At 30.9% G+C, this 13,230-nt stretch overlaps 1 protein-coding gene across 3 annotated transcripts in view; it reads right to left on the reverse strand.

The window, feature by feature from the left end:
- Window positions 1-6,905, reverse strand: part of LOC117168035 (histidine decarboxylase) — a 29,311-nt gene extending 22,406 nt beyond the window's left edge. The window contains exons 1-3 of one of the 3 annotated variants that reach the window (XM_033353371.1): window positions 6,669-6,905; window positions 1,271-1,390; window positions 1,104-1,174 (exon numbers count right to left, since the gene is read on the reverse strand). In XM_033353371.1, the coding sequence (XP_033209262.1) occupies window positions 1,104-1,174; window positions 1,271-1,390; window positions 6,669-6,696 (219 nt within the window). In that variant the 5' untranslated portion in view covers window positions 6,697-6,905. Of the gene's footprint in view, window positions 1-1,103; window positions 1,391-4,464; window positions 4,556-6,668 lie in introns of those variants that run through there. The other 2 variants (XM_033353368.1, XM_033353370.1) reach the window with 2 other exon arrangements.
- Between the last annotated feature and the right edge of the window lie 6,325 nt (window positions 6,906-13,230).

Consider the following 13,230-nt stretch of genomic DNA (forward strand, 5'->3'; position numbering starts at 1 on the left):
CGAAGCGTATACGGAACTCATTTTTTGTAACGTGGTAACAAGATGAGAATTGAAAGCAAACTGAATGTTAAATCAAAAAGCATGAAAGAGGGAGCTCTTCTTTATATTTTGACACCAAAATCATGTCGATACACCTTACCGACTGCGAGTAAAGCCACCCACGCTTTAACTTGACAGACTGTATAATCATTTCTACGTCTACTTATTTCCTCATTGCCAAGACCTGCGATGTTCAAAGTTCTCTTGTACGCTTCTCTTTTTGCTTTTTGGGCAGCCTGAATTTCATCATTCCACCACGCATCACCTGACATTCTTCCTACAACTGCGGTACCACACACCCGTAACATTGTCCAGGCGCCCTCTAAATTTTTGTTTTTTATATGGTCCTCCCATGTTGTCCTATCTATGCTTTCGATTATCTTATTTTGGAAATCTATTCGCACATCCGGTTTCTGTAGGTTCTCAATTTTGATTCGCGTTTGTTTTGCTTTCTTGGGTCTCTTTTTCTCCAACCCCGACCTAATTTCATTTTTGAGATCAGAAGGTAATCATCTGTATTGCATTCAGGACCCCTCATGACCCTTGTATCTTTGACTAACTCTCTAAGTCTTTCATCCGCAACAACAAAGTCAATTATACTGCGGCTATTTCCTTTAGACCAAGTGTACATGTGGATCATTTTATGCCTAAACCAAGTATTTGTAATAAACAGACCCCTTTCTAAGCATAGACCAACTAATTTATCTCCGTTATAGTTTATTCTTGGATCCCCAAAATGACCATATATATATTTAAATTATGTCGTCCAAAAAATACACATAAATAACTACGAAGCTCGTCAGAGATATTCGAAATATTAAAAAATATTACTATCTAAAATTGGCTTTTTTCTACAATGATAAGCACTACACTCTCCGTAAACACATCAATATCGGCAACGTCACATACTTCTGCTTCTCGAATGGCGGTCCGCAGCTGACGGATTTTCTGTGCTAACACCTTTACCAGTTACAGGGTGCGAGTAGGGAAGCGCCGGCTTGAAGAAATTTTTAGGTTGACCATGTCTTTTTGCCCACTGAGTTTCGTCAAGATTCATCACATACCCATGTGAATCCTAAACAATTGATAGCATCAGCCAACATGTCTGCCAAGAGACTTGCTGGTGAATTTAGCGCTGGAAAATATGCATGCATATGAGGACTTTGCCAGTGTGTAACACCGGGCATTATGCATTTTTCGATGTCATTAAAAATTGCCTCCCAAGATTCACCTTCTGTAGGAGCTGATGTTGGTAACATATTTCTCAGATATCCAGGAGACACATCCGGATAAACTCTCCGTGACCGAATATTTTCAAGGTAGTCGGCGATGTAATCCACCATTTCCTTACCTCCATGAAGAAAAACGATCAAGATGTTAGAGTTATTGACTGGGTCATTATTTAAAGAGGAAGATGTACGAGTTTTTTGTTTCACTGGTCCCATAGAAAACCGAGTCGTAAATACGGAAAAATTAAGTACGTTTCAAAGCAAGTTTTAAAAAAGTTACAAAAACTATTATTTCTATCAACTCACCATAAATTATGCTGCAAATCTCAGCTTTAGTAATATTACTAATATTGTTTATAATGTTAAGTTTAAGGTTGTTATAAAAAGTCTAATTTCGCTATATTACACTCATGGAGTAGAATAAGGAGACCCCACTACTATGCCGCCTTTCAGATTAAATTTTGAAAGTTGGACATTTTTATTAGAAAATTTTGGCAATTGTATCATTTCTAATTTAAAGCTTACAAAATGAGACAAGTTTATTTTAAATATAAGAATCACAAATTTCAGTGGTTGAAGATTATAGAAAATCTCAATAATACGAGAAGTTCAAAATGTTCAAAATGAAATATTTTCCAAAAAAAATTTGAAAATTCGATTATTTAACATTCAAAAGAATAAAAAATGTATTAATTCTACTTAAAAGCGTTACAAGTTAAAGAACTTCAGTTTGCAATTTTTTTTAAATGGGAAATTTTATTCTCGAATCTGAAGAACGAATCTGAATAATTTAAGATTAAATATTCGAAAATAGGACAAGTTCAAAAAGTTAAAAATGGAATATTTTCAGATTAGAATTTTGAAAATTGGCAACAACATTCTTCTGAAGGTTATCTTTTTAGTTTTGAATATTATTCTATGGTTGAAGATTTAATAATTTAGATTTTTTAAAATTTAGATTTAATAGTTTTCGGTTGAAAATGTTAACCCTTTTGTTTTGATAATTTTTTTTTTTGATTTTAAAATTTAACTTCTTTAGTAAAAAATTACATCCCTCATGGATAAAAATGGAAATGCTTGCTGGACTTTCAACAAGTGTGTTGAAAGGTCATAATTTTTTGTTTTTATTTATTTAAAAATTCATCTGTTATAAGAAAAATATCTTTTTTGGATAAAAATTTTGCTATTTTCTTGAAAAGTGAACAATTTCTTAGAAAATTTTCTTTGTGTTTCAAATTTACATTTTGGTCTTGAAAAATGTAATGAAATCTTTTTTGGATGGAATTTCCGCTTGGAAAAATGGGTTATTTTTTATTACAAGTTCATCTGTTTTAGTGTAAGATGGAATCTTTTTTGAAAAAAATGCAAGTATTTGGTAGATAATTTAACTATTTTGTTAAAAATTCATCGTTATTGCTTTAAAAAATTCGTCTTATTGCATTGAAATTTAATTTTTGTTCATAGAATCTTATTTTCTGTTACAAAATGTAATTTTTTATCTTGAAGAGTCAACTGGAATCTTTTTTAAATGAAAACTTAACTTTATTTTTGCCTCTGAAAATTCTTCTGCTTAATAGAAATTTAATATTTTTTTGAATAAAAATGCATTTATTTGTTAGAAAATCCAACAATTTTGTTAAAAAGTCATCCTTTTTAGTTAAAAAATCGTCTTTTTGTATTGAAAATTCAATTTTTTTTTATAGAAAATGATTTTTTGTTTAAAAATCCATATTTGGATCGTGAAAACCCGAATCTGCTTGGGTAAAAGTGAAACTACATTGTTAAATTTTTTTTCATTAAATGCTTATGCTTTTGGTTGAAAATGTTACTGTTTAGTGAAAAATACTTTTTTTGTTTGTTTGAACTTTATTTTTGTATTGGAATATAAATTATGATACTTTTTCGGTGGAAATTTGTCTTTTTAGGTTGAGCATTCGAATATTAGGTTAAAAATTCCATTACTTTCTAGAAAATTGAAGTATTTTGTAAAAGAGTCTTTTTTATAGTAGAAAAGTCATTTTTGGGTTTGAAATAAAGTAATTTTGAAAATATTAAATTTGTATCTGAAAGACTGTTTTATTCCGTTTATAAAATATTATATGTTAAAAGTATTATAAGATTCAAATATTATAATGTGAATATTAATGATTTGGAATGAAAAATTAGTCAAGGAAAAATCAGGGGATTTTGGAAATGTTCTCATTTTCGCATTTTCCTGCAAGAGGCGTTACGATTGATGCAAAATATCTAAATCCGAATTCACGCGTCCAAGTTTTCCGAGAGTGGGGTCTCCTTATACTACTTCGTGGTTGCATTATAATCAATTATAAAGCAAATAGTTTAATTTTTCCTAAAAAGATGAATTTTTAACTAAAGTGATAAATGTTCAACTCAAAAAATAAATGTCTAATAAAAGCCTTCAACTTTCAACCAAGTGCGTAAATTTTATAACAGGAAGATCAATTTTCGAATAGAAAATTTTATTTCTGCCAAAAAAGACGAACGCTCAACAAAATAGCTAATTAAAAAAGAAAATAGTTGTATTTTTAACTAAAAAGGATCAATTTTGACCAACAACAAAATATTTCAATTTCCAGTTTTTTTTATAGTTTTATATTAAAAGGTTGGTTGAATCCTGAACAGGCGTAGATTAATTTTTAACGAAACACTTGTATTTCTAACGAAAAAAAAATTATAACCAAAAAGAATGACTTTCTCAAAAAATTGTTGAATTTTCAATAAAATAATAAAATTTCAAAAAACAAAAGAATCAACTTTCAATTAAAAATACTTTGATTTTTTATAAAAAAGATAAAATTTCTAGCTAAAGATATGGATCTTCAAAAAAGAATTGAATTTTAACCAAATAGTTGAAATTTTTAACTAATAATGTAAAACTTTATATTTCAAACACAGCAGACTTTAATTTTTAATGCAAACAGTTGAATTAAACCAAAAAGGACCGTGTTAAAGAAAACTTTTAACTAAGAGTGATTAATTATTAGCCGAACAGTTACATTTTTTCTGCCAAAAGAGATGAATCTTCAAAAAAGAATCTAATTTCCCAACGCAAAAGATTATTTTTAAGAACTTTTACCCCAAAAAAGTTGATTGATTTTTATTAAAAAAAGCGTATATTTAAATTTTGAAATTTATTGTTTTTTTTTTGTTTCTAAAAGTATCTTAATACATTTACCTATAGTAGTTCCTACTGTGTCAAACCACCCGTCAAACTTTCCTTCATCAAACCACTTATCGTCAAAACTATCCGACGTCAAACCACTTGTCGTGAGACCTTCTTACCGTCAAATCTTTCAATCGTCAAACCCATCGGTAAACCTTTACGTCTTTAAGCCATCCTTCGACAAACCTTCGAGTGGTCAAATCTTATCGAAGTCCAATCCTCTCGTCGTCAAATTTTTCTATCATTAAATCATTTATCGTCAAACCACCCATTTTCACACTTTCCAGTCGTCAAGCCATCCGCCTTCAAACTACATATTGCCAAACTTTCCAATTGTTAAATTATACAACGTCAGACTTTTTCATCATTAAACATTTCCATCTTCAAACCACCCGCTGTTAAAACATCCTGTTGTCAAACCTTCACGTCATCAAACCACCCATTGTGACACTTTCTAGTGGTCAAGCAACCCATTGTTAAATAACCCATCGTTAAACCTCCTCGTCATTAAACTTGGTCTTTATTACAGCATCAATCGTCAGAAAACCACGTCGTTAAACCTAACCGACGTTAAAGCACTTGTCGTAAAACCTTCTCGCCGTTAAATCATCCCACCGCCAAATCCCTTTGCCAAACCTTCACATGTTCAAGCCACCCTTCGACAAACCTTCCTTTCATCACATCATACCGAAGTCAAATCTTTCTGTCGTCAAAATTTCTTATCATCAAACACCCATGAAGAAACCTACTTGTCCTGAAACTACCAGCCGTCAAACCACACGTCACCAAACCGTCGAGTCAAAAAATCCTGTCGTCAAATCTTCGTGTCATCATGACACCCATTGTAAGACCTTACAGTCGTCAAGATGCCCAATGTCAAATCACATATCGCCAAACCTCCAGTCGTTAAATTATCCAACACCAAACCTTTTCATCGTTAAACATTCGCATCTTTAAACTACCTGCCATCAAAACATCCTGTCATCATACCTTCACGTCATCAAACCATCCATTGTAAGACCTTGGGGTCTCAAGCTTTTCGTCGTCAACGAACACATTGTCAAAACATCCTATCACCAAACCTTGACGTCATCAAACCACCCATTGTAACAACTTCCAGTTATCAAGCCACACGTCGTCAAACTGCGTATCGTCCAACTTTTCCGCCGTCAAATTATCCAACGTCAAACCTTTCCATTGTTAAATATTCCCATCTTCAAACCACCTACCGCCAAAACAGCCTGTCGTCAAATCTCCATGTCATTAAAATATTCATTGTAACACCTGCCAGTCGTCAAGCTATTCGTCGTCAAAGAACCCATTGTCAAACCATCTTGTCGCCAAACCTTCACGTCATCAAACGACCCATTATGATAACTTCCAGTCATAAAGCTACCCCTAGTAAAACCACGTATCGTCAAACATTTCCGCCGTCAAATTATCCCACGTGAAACCCGTCGTCAAAGAAACCATCGTCAAAACTTTACCTTCATTACAACACTCATCGTGAAAACTCCACTTCGTCCAACTTTCTAATCGTCAAATTTTTCTTCATTGAATATTCTTATCTTTAAACCACCTACCGTCAAAACATCCTGTTGTCTAACCTTTACGTCATAAAACCACCAATTGTAATACCTTCTAGTCGTCAAACTACCCATTCTCAAAGAACCTATCGTCAAAATTTTCCTTCATTACAGCACTCATCGTCAAACCTTCTGGTCGTCAAATGTTTGCGTCACTACATTTTTCCGTCATAAAACCACCCATCATCAAACGTACTTCTCGTCAAGCCCTAGTAGTTTCATCTTCATTACAGACGATTGACCTTGAGAAACGGATAATTCTAATGCGCAATTTGCGGATCAAATAAAAAATCTAAACCCTGTTTAAAGCATAATTTTGATACAAATTCGGGATGAAATTAATCAACTAGAAATTACTGCGATGTGATGCTTTTTAAACTGATTTAATCACTAGGACTGACAAAAAATAAATGGATTATCTTAATTAGCATACTAATTAAGAAACTTTATATATTTTTAAATTTTAACTAATAATTAACTAATATATTTACTTTATATATACGTACTGAAGAAACTCTTTATCAGAAAGAAAAAGTTATAGCTTTTTAATAAAACGAAACATGGACCAGTAGAAAAAACTCTTACATCTTCAAATGGAACAACTTTCCTTAAAACTATCCTAGCGCTCACCATGTTTACGATATTCCTCCAAATTCATGATCACTGTCACAAAGCACAAATAACTTGAGTTAATTCGACTGAAAAACGATGTCTAGTTGAGTTATCAATTCAGCCTTTCCACCAGAAATCTCAGCCTGCATCACAGAACCCAAATTTCGAAATTTCGGTCGCACCTCTTTATACGCATGTGTTAAAATTATTTAGAACACCACGGATAGAAGTGTGAAAAATGCGCCTGACTTGCAGGCAGTGTCAGGAGCGTGTCTCTTAACAATCTAATGTGACCTAGCAAATACGAATTAGAAAATAAACCGAGGGTTTGTACGGATTCATCATCGATCGCTTGTCAAGGGGTTTAAACTGGTTGAAGCCAAATACAACTAGTTACAAGTTCAATGATACTCCAAAAGATTGAGTTCCATTTATTTTATTATTTATGCTGCAGTACTTTATTATAAAGTAGATTTAGAAAATCTTAATTATAATTAAATAATTTTTCATAATTCTGGTCAATAGTTCATTGTAAAACCTTGTTTAAAGTTTGTTAGTAGAAAGGGTATTGCTAAAATGGAAACTAACAACGAATGATTACCCGGGGTCTTTCTGAAAAGTAGAAAATACCTCATTCAAATAATATCACTATTATAATTGTCACAATTTTTCAAATTATTTTAAATAAAGTGTTGGGTTAATAAATTTTGCATGGAAAAAAATCTTCGTTAAGTTTTTGCTATCAGGTTAATTCTGTTGAATTTCAATAAATGTGTATGCCTTTTAATGAATTTCAATTTGATTATGATGAATTACAATGACCCACAATGAATTATGTTCATTTATACCGAAATGCAATTAATTTAATTGAATTTCATTACATTTCATTCAGTGTAGGTAGCCATTTTTTTAAAGATGCATCAAACTTTAGTTAACAATTTAACTATTTGGTCATCAATTAACTTTTGTGGACAATTAATATTTTTCGTAAAAAATAAACTACTTTAATAACAAAGTTTGTTTAAAAATTAAAGTTTTTTTGACAATCTAATTTTCGTTTTGGAAATGCATCCATTTAGAATTAAATGTTTGGTTAAAAATATATAATTTTCGTGGAAAATTTAATTGCATTAATAATAAATTAAGTTTTGATTAAAGATTGAGCTATATTTGAGAATTCAACTTTTATTTTGGAAATTCATTGTTTTTGTTAAAAACATCTTTTTTGTTCAAAATTCATCAAATTTTAGTTATAAACTTTATTATTTGGTCGCTCATGAACTTTTTTCCTTAAAATACTTATTTTTGTTAGAAAATTAAACTACTTTTATAACAAAATAAAGTTTTGTTGAAAATCAAACTTTTTTTGACAATTCAACTATTGTTTTTCAAATTCGTTGTTTTGGGTGAAAAATAATATTTTTTTGTTTGTTGAACATTCGTCAAATTTTAGTTGGAAATTTTACGATTTGGTCGTGAATAAAAGTTTTTGTTGAAAATTCAAAATTTTTGTTGAAAAGTTAACTACCTTCATAAAAAATAAAGTTGTTACATGAAAATTAAACTATTTATTGACAAATTCAATTTTGTTTTGAAAATTTGTTGTTTTGCTTAAAAAATATCTTTTTTTTTCGTTAAATATTTATCCGATTTTTATTATAAATTTTACCATTTGGTCGTTCATTAATTTTTTTGTTGAAAATTCATATTTTTTGTGAAAAATAAACCACTTAAAAAAATGTTACTTAATAACTAAACTATTATTAGACAATCCAACTTTTTTGTTGGAACTCGTTTTTTTGGTTCATATATATATATATTTTTATCAAAATGAATCATCGTGACAGCCTAAAATCTATTATATATATTTTTTTGTTTGAAGATTCATCAAAGTATTGTTAAAAATTTCACTATTTGGTCGTTCATTAACTTTTTGGTTAAAAATTCATATTTTTGGTGGATAATTAAACTACTTTAATACAAAATGAAACTTGGTTGAAAATTGAACTATGTTTGACAAATTGTTTTTTTTTCAATCTTGGTTGAGAACTTAACTTTTTTGTTAAAAGCGTTGCTATTTAAGTTAAATTTAACAGGTTAAAAATCATTTAAATTGTTTGACAAACAATTTTTTTTAACTTCAAATTGAATAATTTTTATATTCCTAATGAAAGAAGTGAAATGAAAGAAGGAGTTCATTAGTCAGCTATTTTGGATGAAAATTCAAAAAGAGAAAACATTTTGAAAAGGAGATCATTTTTTTCAAGATTAAAAAAATGTAATGTACAGCTTTTTATAGTGCTTAGAAACATGAACCATTTATTCTTACGAGTTTTGTCAATAAAAAAAAATATCAATCTCGTAGCATTTTTAAAAACCAAATAAACAAACGAAAATGAACAATTCAAGCCAAACAACGCACGATATGAATAAAAGAGAAGAAAAAAAGTTTGTTTTTTAAAAGCCTAACGAGAGTATCATAATAACTTTCTGATTTTTTCCAAAGCGAATTTTTGTTTAAATTAGAAAATTCAATCGTTGCTTAAGCTTTTTGAACTCAAATAGGTATTTGCTAAATATTGCTATAATGAATTTCTTCAATTAGGACGGAATAAAATTTCTGCAGCAATGCTTCGCTAAATGCGTTATAATCCGTTAAATCATTCTTTCTCACCTTAAGTTACAATTTGGCAAGATCTCCAAAGGCATGATGAATAATTTCAAGTTCACAGTTGACTTTTGATATCATAATCTTCTAATGCAGACGATCTATAAAGTTAAACCCAGATGGTCGACCTTCATATAGTACACTTGAACTCCAAAGATACAAGAAGTTCAGGAATCGGCAACTCCAAAGACACGCGCGTCAAAGCGGTTGCCACTCCAGCCTCATTTAGATTACAGGGATTATGTGTGAGAACGCATACAGACATACTACGCGCAGCCGCACGTCGAATTCAAGGCAGTGCGCAGTCGCGTGCGCCTGACCAATAAGATACGGGGACGAGGAGAAAAAATTCCACTTGCTTTTTTGGAGTCAGGACGCATGTATCTGTTGAGCGTTCGTATCTTTGGAGTTTGAGTGTACTTTAGCTTATATGCAAGCTTTTTATCGTTTCTGATTGCGCAAAGTATTTTAAGATTAAAAAAAAACGAAATCTGATATTACAAAATATGGCCTGTTAAGTGTAGTTGTCAATTGTGTACTGTTGATACAATTTTTAGGTTATGTCGTTATAACAACGGTGTCAAGAATTGACGGTAATTTTGTTTCGTCTGACAAATGAACCAAGGAATAAAAACAAGTTGATCCGAATGAACTAATCATTATGATCTCGAGGTCAAATGATCGTTAAAGCAAAATGCTTTGCGACAAAATTGGCGGATTAAGTAACACATTTTTCAGCTCATCTATTTATCAGTTTACCTACAGAATGTTCCAAAACTAAGTGCCCCGACTTATATGACTGGATAAAAAATTTAAAAACTGAAATTTTTTTACATTCTCATCATTTATGAGTGAGAAAGTATTAGAATTGTCGCAAATTTGACATCACAGTTTTTCAACGGATTTCCACGTTTAGAGACCCCTTGAATCCGAAAATAAGGTTTTCATGATGGCATCTTTCTGTCTGTCTGTCCGTCCGGCCGTCCGTCCGTAAACACGATAACTCTTGGAAAAATTAACGAATCAAATCCATCTTTAGCACACTTTCGTTAGGTTTTAAAAGAAAGGACGAGTTCGTTAACCAGCCATTTTTGATGAAAGTTTAAAAAGTGAGCGCATTTTGAAAATTTGTTAGACCACTTTTTTCAGAATTTAAAAATTCTATGTATGGATATTTATAGTATTAAAAACAACAAATAATTTATTCTCATGACTTTTTTTGATTAAAAGAAAATTCTCAGAGATATAGCATTTTCAACATTTTTTAAATCAACCGAAAATCAAAATTTTAAGCAAAAAAAGACACGATATGAAAAAAAGTAATGAAAAGAAAAACATATTTTTTTAAAAAACCTACAAGATTATCATGACAAATTTTTGGATTTTCTTCAAAAATCGAAAACTCAAATTTTGATTGCAAAAAAAAAATAATGAAAAATTCCATTTTGTAGACAAGCTATGTAGGATACGAAAAAAAACGAATTAACAAAAATTGTTTTCTTAAAAAAGATCTACAATTTCGTTAAAAATCTCTTCTTGATAGGACGCGTACCTTTTGTTTTATTCGTAAAAAATAACGTTGAAAAAAAAATAAAATAAAAAAACTGTGTGGAAAAACGACGAAAGTTACGAGAAAAATATTCAACAAAACCTGTTTACAAATGCCTGTCGGAAATCGAGCGCGCAGCGCGAGTGTCACGATAAGAATGCGTAGGTCAAAGCCTACAGAGCTTTGAGAAATTTAATCTTTGACTATACTTAATTAAGTAGACAATTCAGAATATAAAGACGCATATAAAGACTGCCATCTAAAAGAAATCTTTTTGATAAAGTTTTTTTCAAGCATTCCAAATGCAAAGAATAAGCCCATTATCGAGCGCAAAGCGCGAGATTGAACCGTCGCGCGTTCTAGGCGCGCTCAAACTTGCGAGCGAAGCGAGTCACGCGCGATGAGAATGTGCCCGGTAAGCGGGCAGATTTTTTTTTGGCAAAAATGTATTGAAGTTCTTGTTTTTGAGTTATGAAATCATCATTCTGGACTAATCAGAAGAACGCGATTCGTGCGTGGAGGGAGGCCAACGATATGTTAGTGATCGCTGCACACATTCATATGAACGATCTTTTTAAAACTTACACAACTTGTAATACATATAAAAAGAAAAAATATCTTGAGATATTTTGCTTCTGAATATTTTCTTTCGAAGATTTATGGCAGTTTAATTTTTTTTTGTAGATTTTAAGGTTTTCTTCGGCCCAAGGAAGGTAGCGAAAAAAATGCAGAAGCCCTCCTTTCTTAAAATATAAAAGAAATGGCAAAAATGGTGGAATTAGAGTTAAAGAAATGTGTGACCAATTTTTTCTCGTTAAAACTGACTTTTATCAAATGTAAATATCACAAAAGAACATAGTCAACACCTTTATTCAAAGAGATAATGATTATAGTAAAGGTTGTAGAAGCTGATAAAGCACTAGAATATAGATTAATTACATTGGTGCGAAATGTCTTGATTTATACATTAATTAGTCGTTTCTCTAATAAGCAAAGATGAGGACGATCTACACTCTGGTCTTATCCTTGGCCACATTTCTCAATTATATTGGTGAATATAATAATACAATATATCTATGAGATTAAGTGCATTCTTTAAGCTTTATACAAATCAAAAACTGTGCACATTATTTTCCACATAGAACCACATGTGAACGTCCAAATTTCGATGTGCACAGATGGAACACTCAACTGTGCACGCTGAATTCTAGAGATGCGCGGATGGCAGGGTTTTCACTGCGCACGTGCACAGATGGGATATTTCGAACTCAGCAAGTCTCAATTAATGGGATCATATTTTCAACTTACAAGTCCACGTGTACACTGTACATATGGTACCCTTTTACATGTACACGTATACGTATATTCAATACGGTTCACATCATACTTATAATTAATTAATAATAAATTATAAGTAAATTTAGTTCATATCGTGTAATTCCCTTAAAATCCATAAAAATAAATAAGGTTTCAGTGGGTTTTTAAAAGAATTCCAAGTTCAAAAAATCTAATCTAAATCATCTGCAATCTATGGTTCCAATAAATTAATCACTTTCAATAAAAAGAATTATGAGTTTAAATATTGATATGATGTAAGAATGTAGCGCAATTGGGTAGTCGAGAAATGCAGATGAAAATTTTCTTTTCTGAATTTGCATGCATATCGCATCCAAATTTATTCGCCTCCACAAAAAAATTAAAGCGTTTTTATTATTTATTTTATATTCATAAGGGTCTCGCGAGTTTGACACGTATTTCCGATAAGAAAAAGCGGCGTGGACAGACTGAGGATAATAAAAAAACTTCTCGGCCGATACTGGTCAAAAAACACTTTTTCAAAATACTGAAGGGATTTTTAAAGGCACTTTAAAATAAGGTCATGTGATTCAAAAGTCACTTTCTTATATTTTGTCTTTTGACGCTTCAGATGAAACGCTTTATATATATGTCACGGGCAAAGTATATAATCCAGGTATTATATATTGTATAATCCCTAGGCATTATTTATGTAATGCCTGGCCATTTTCGAGAAAGTATGTAATCAAATATTTATTATATATATTGCCTAGGCATTCTGTGTAACTCCTAGGCATTATATATAACGCCTGGCAAAAAATAGTTAAAGTATATAATCTCGACTTATTAAATTTTAAAGAGATTTTTGACAAGCCATTTTTAAAAATGATTTTCACCATTTAATATTTAATAAGAAAGTTCATTTTTTAATTACATAAGTGCAATTTTTTTAAGACTTCCAGGTTTATAAAAAAGGTCTTGTATCATTGCAAGAAGAGGGTGGTCTAAATGTATACATGTACGTCTCCAAAAAATTTTTGAAACTAATTTATATTAAATTCAAAATT

Source organism: Belonocnema kinseyi, chromosome 2 (genome assembly GCF_010883055.1).
Source record: "Belonocnema kinseyi isolate 2016_QV_RU_SX_M_011 chromosome 2, B_treatae_v1, whole genome shotgun sequence".
In the NCBI taxonomy this organism is placed as follows: domain Eukaryota; kingdom Metazoa; phylum Arthropoda; class Insecta; order Hymenoptera; family Cynipidae; genus Belonocnema; species Belonocnema kinseyi.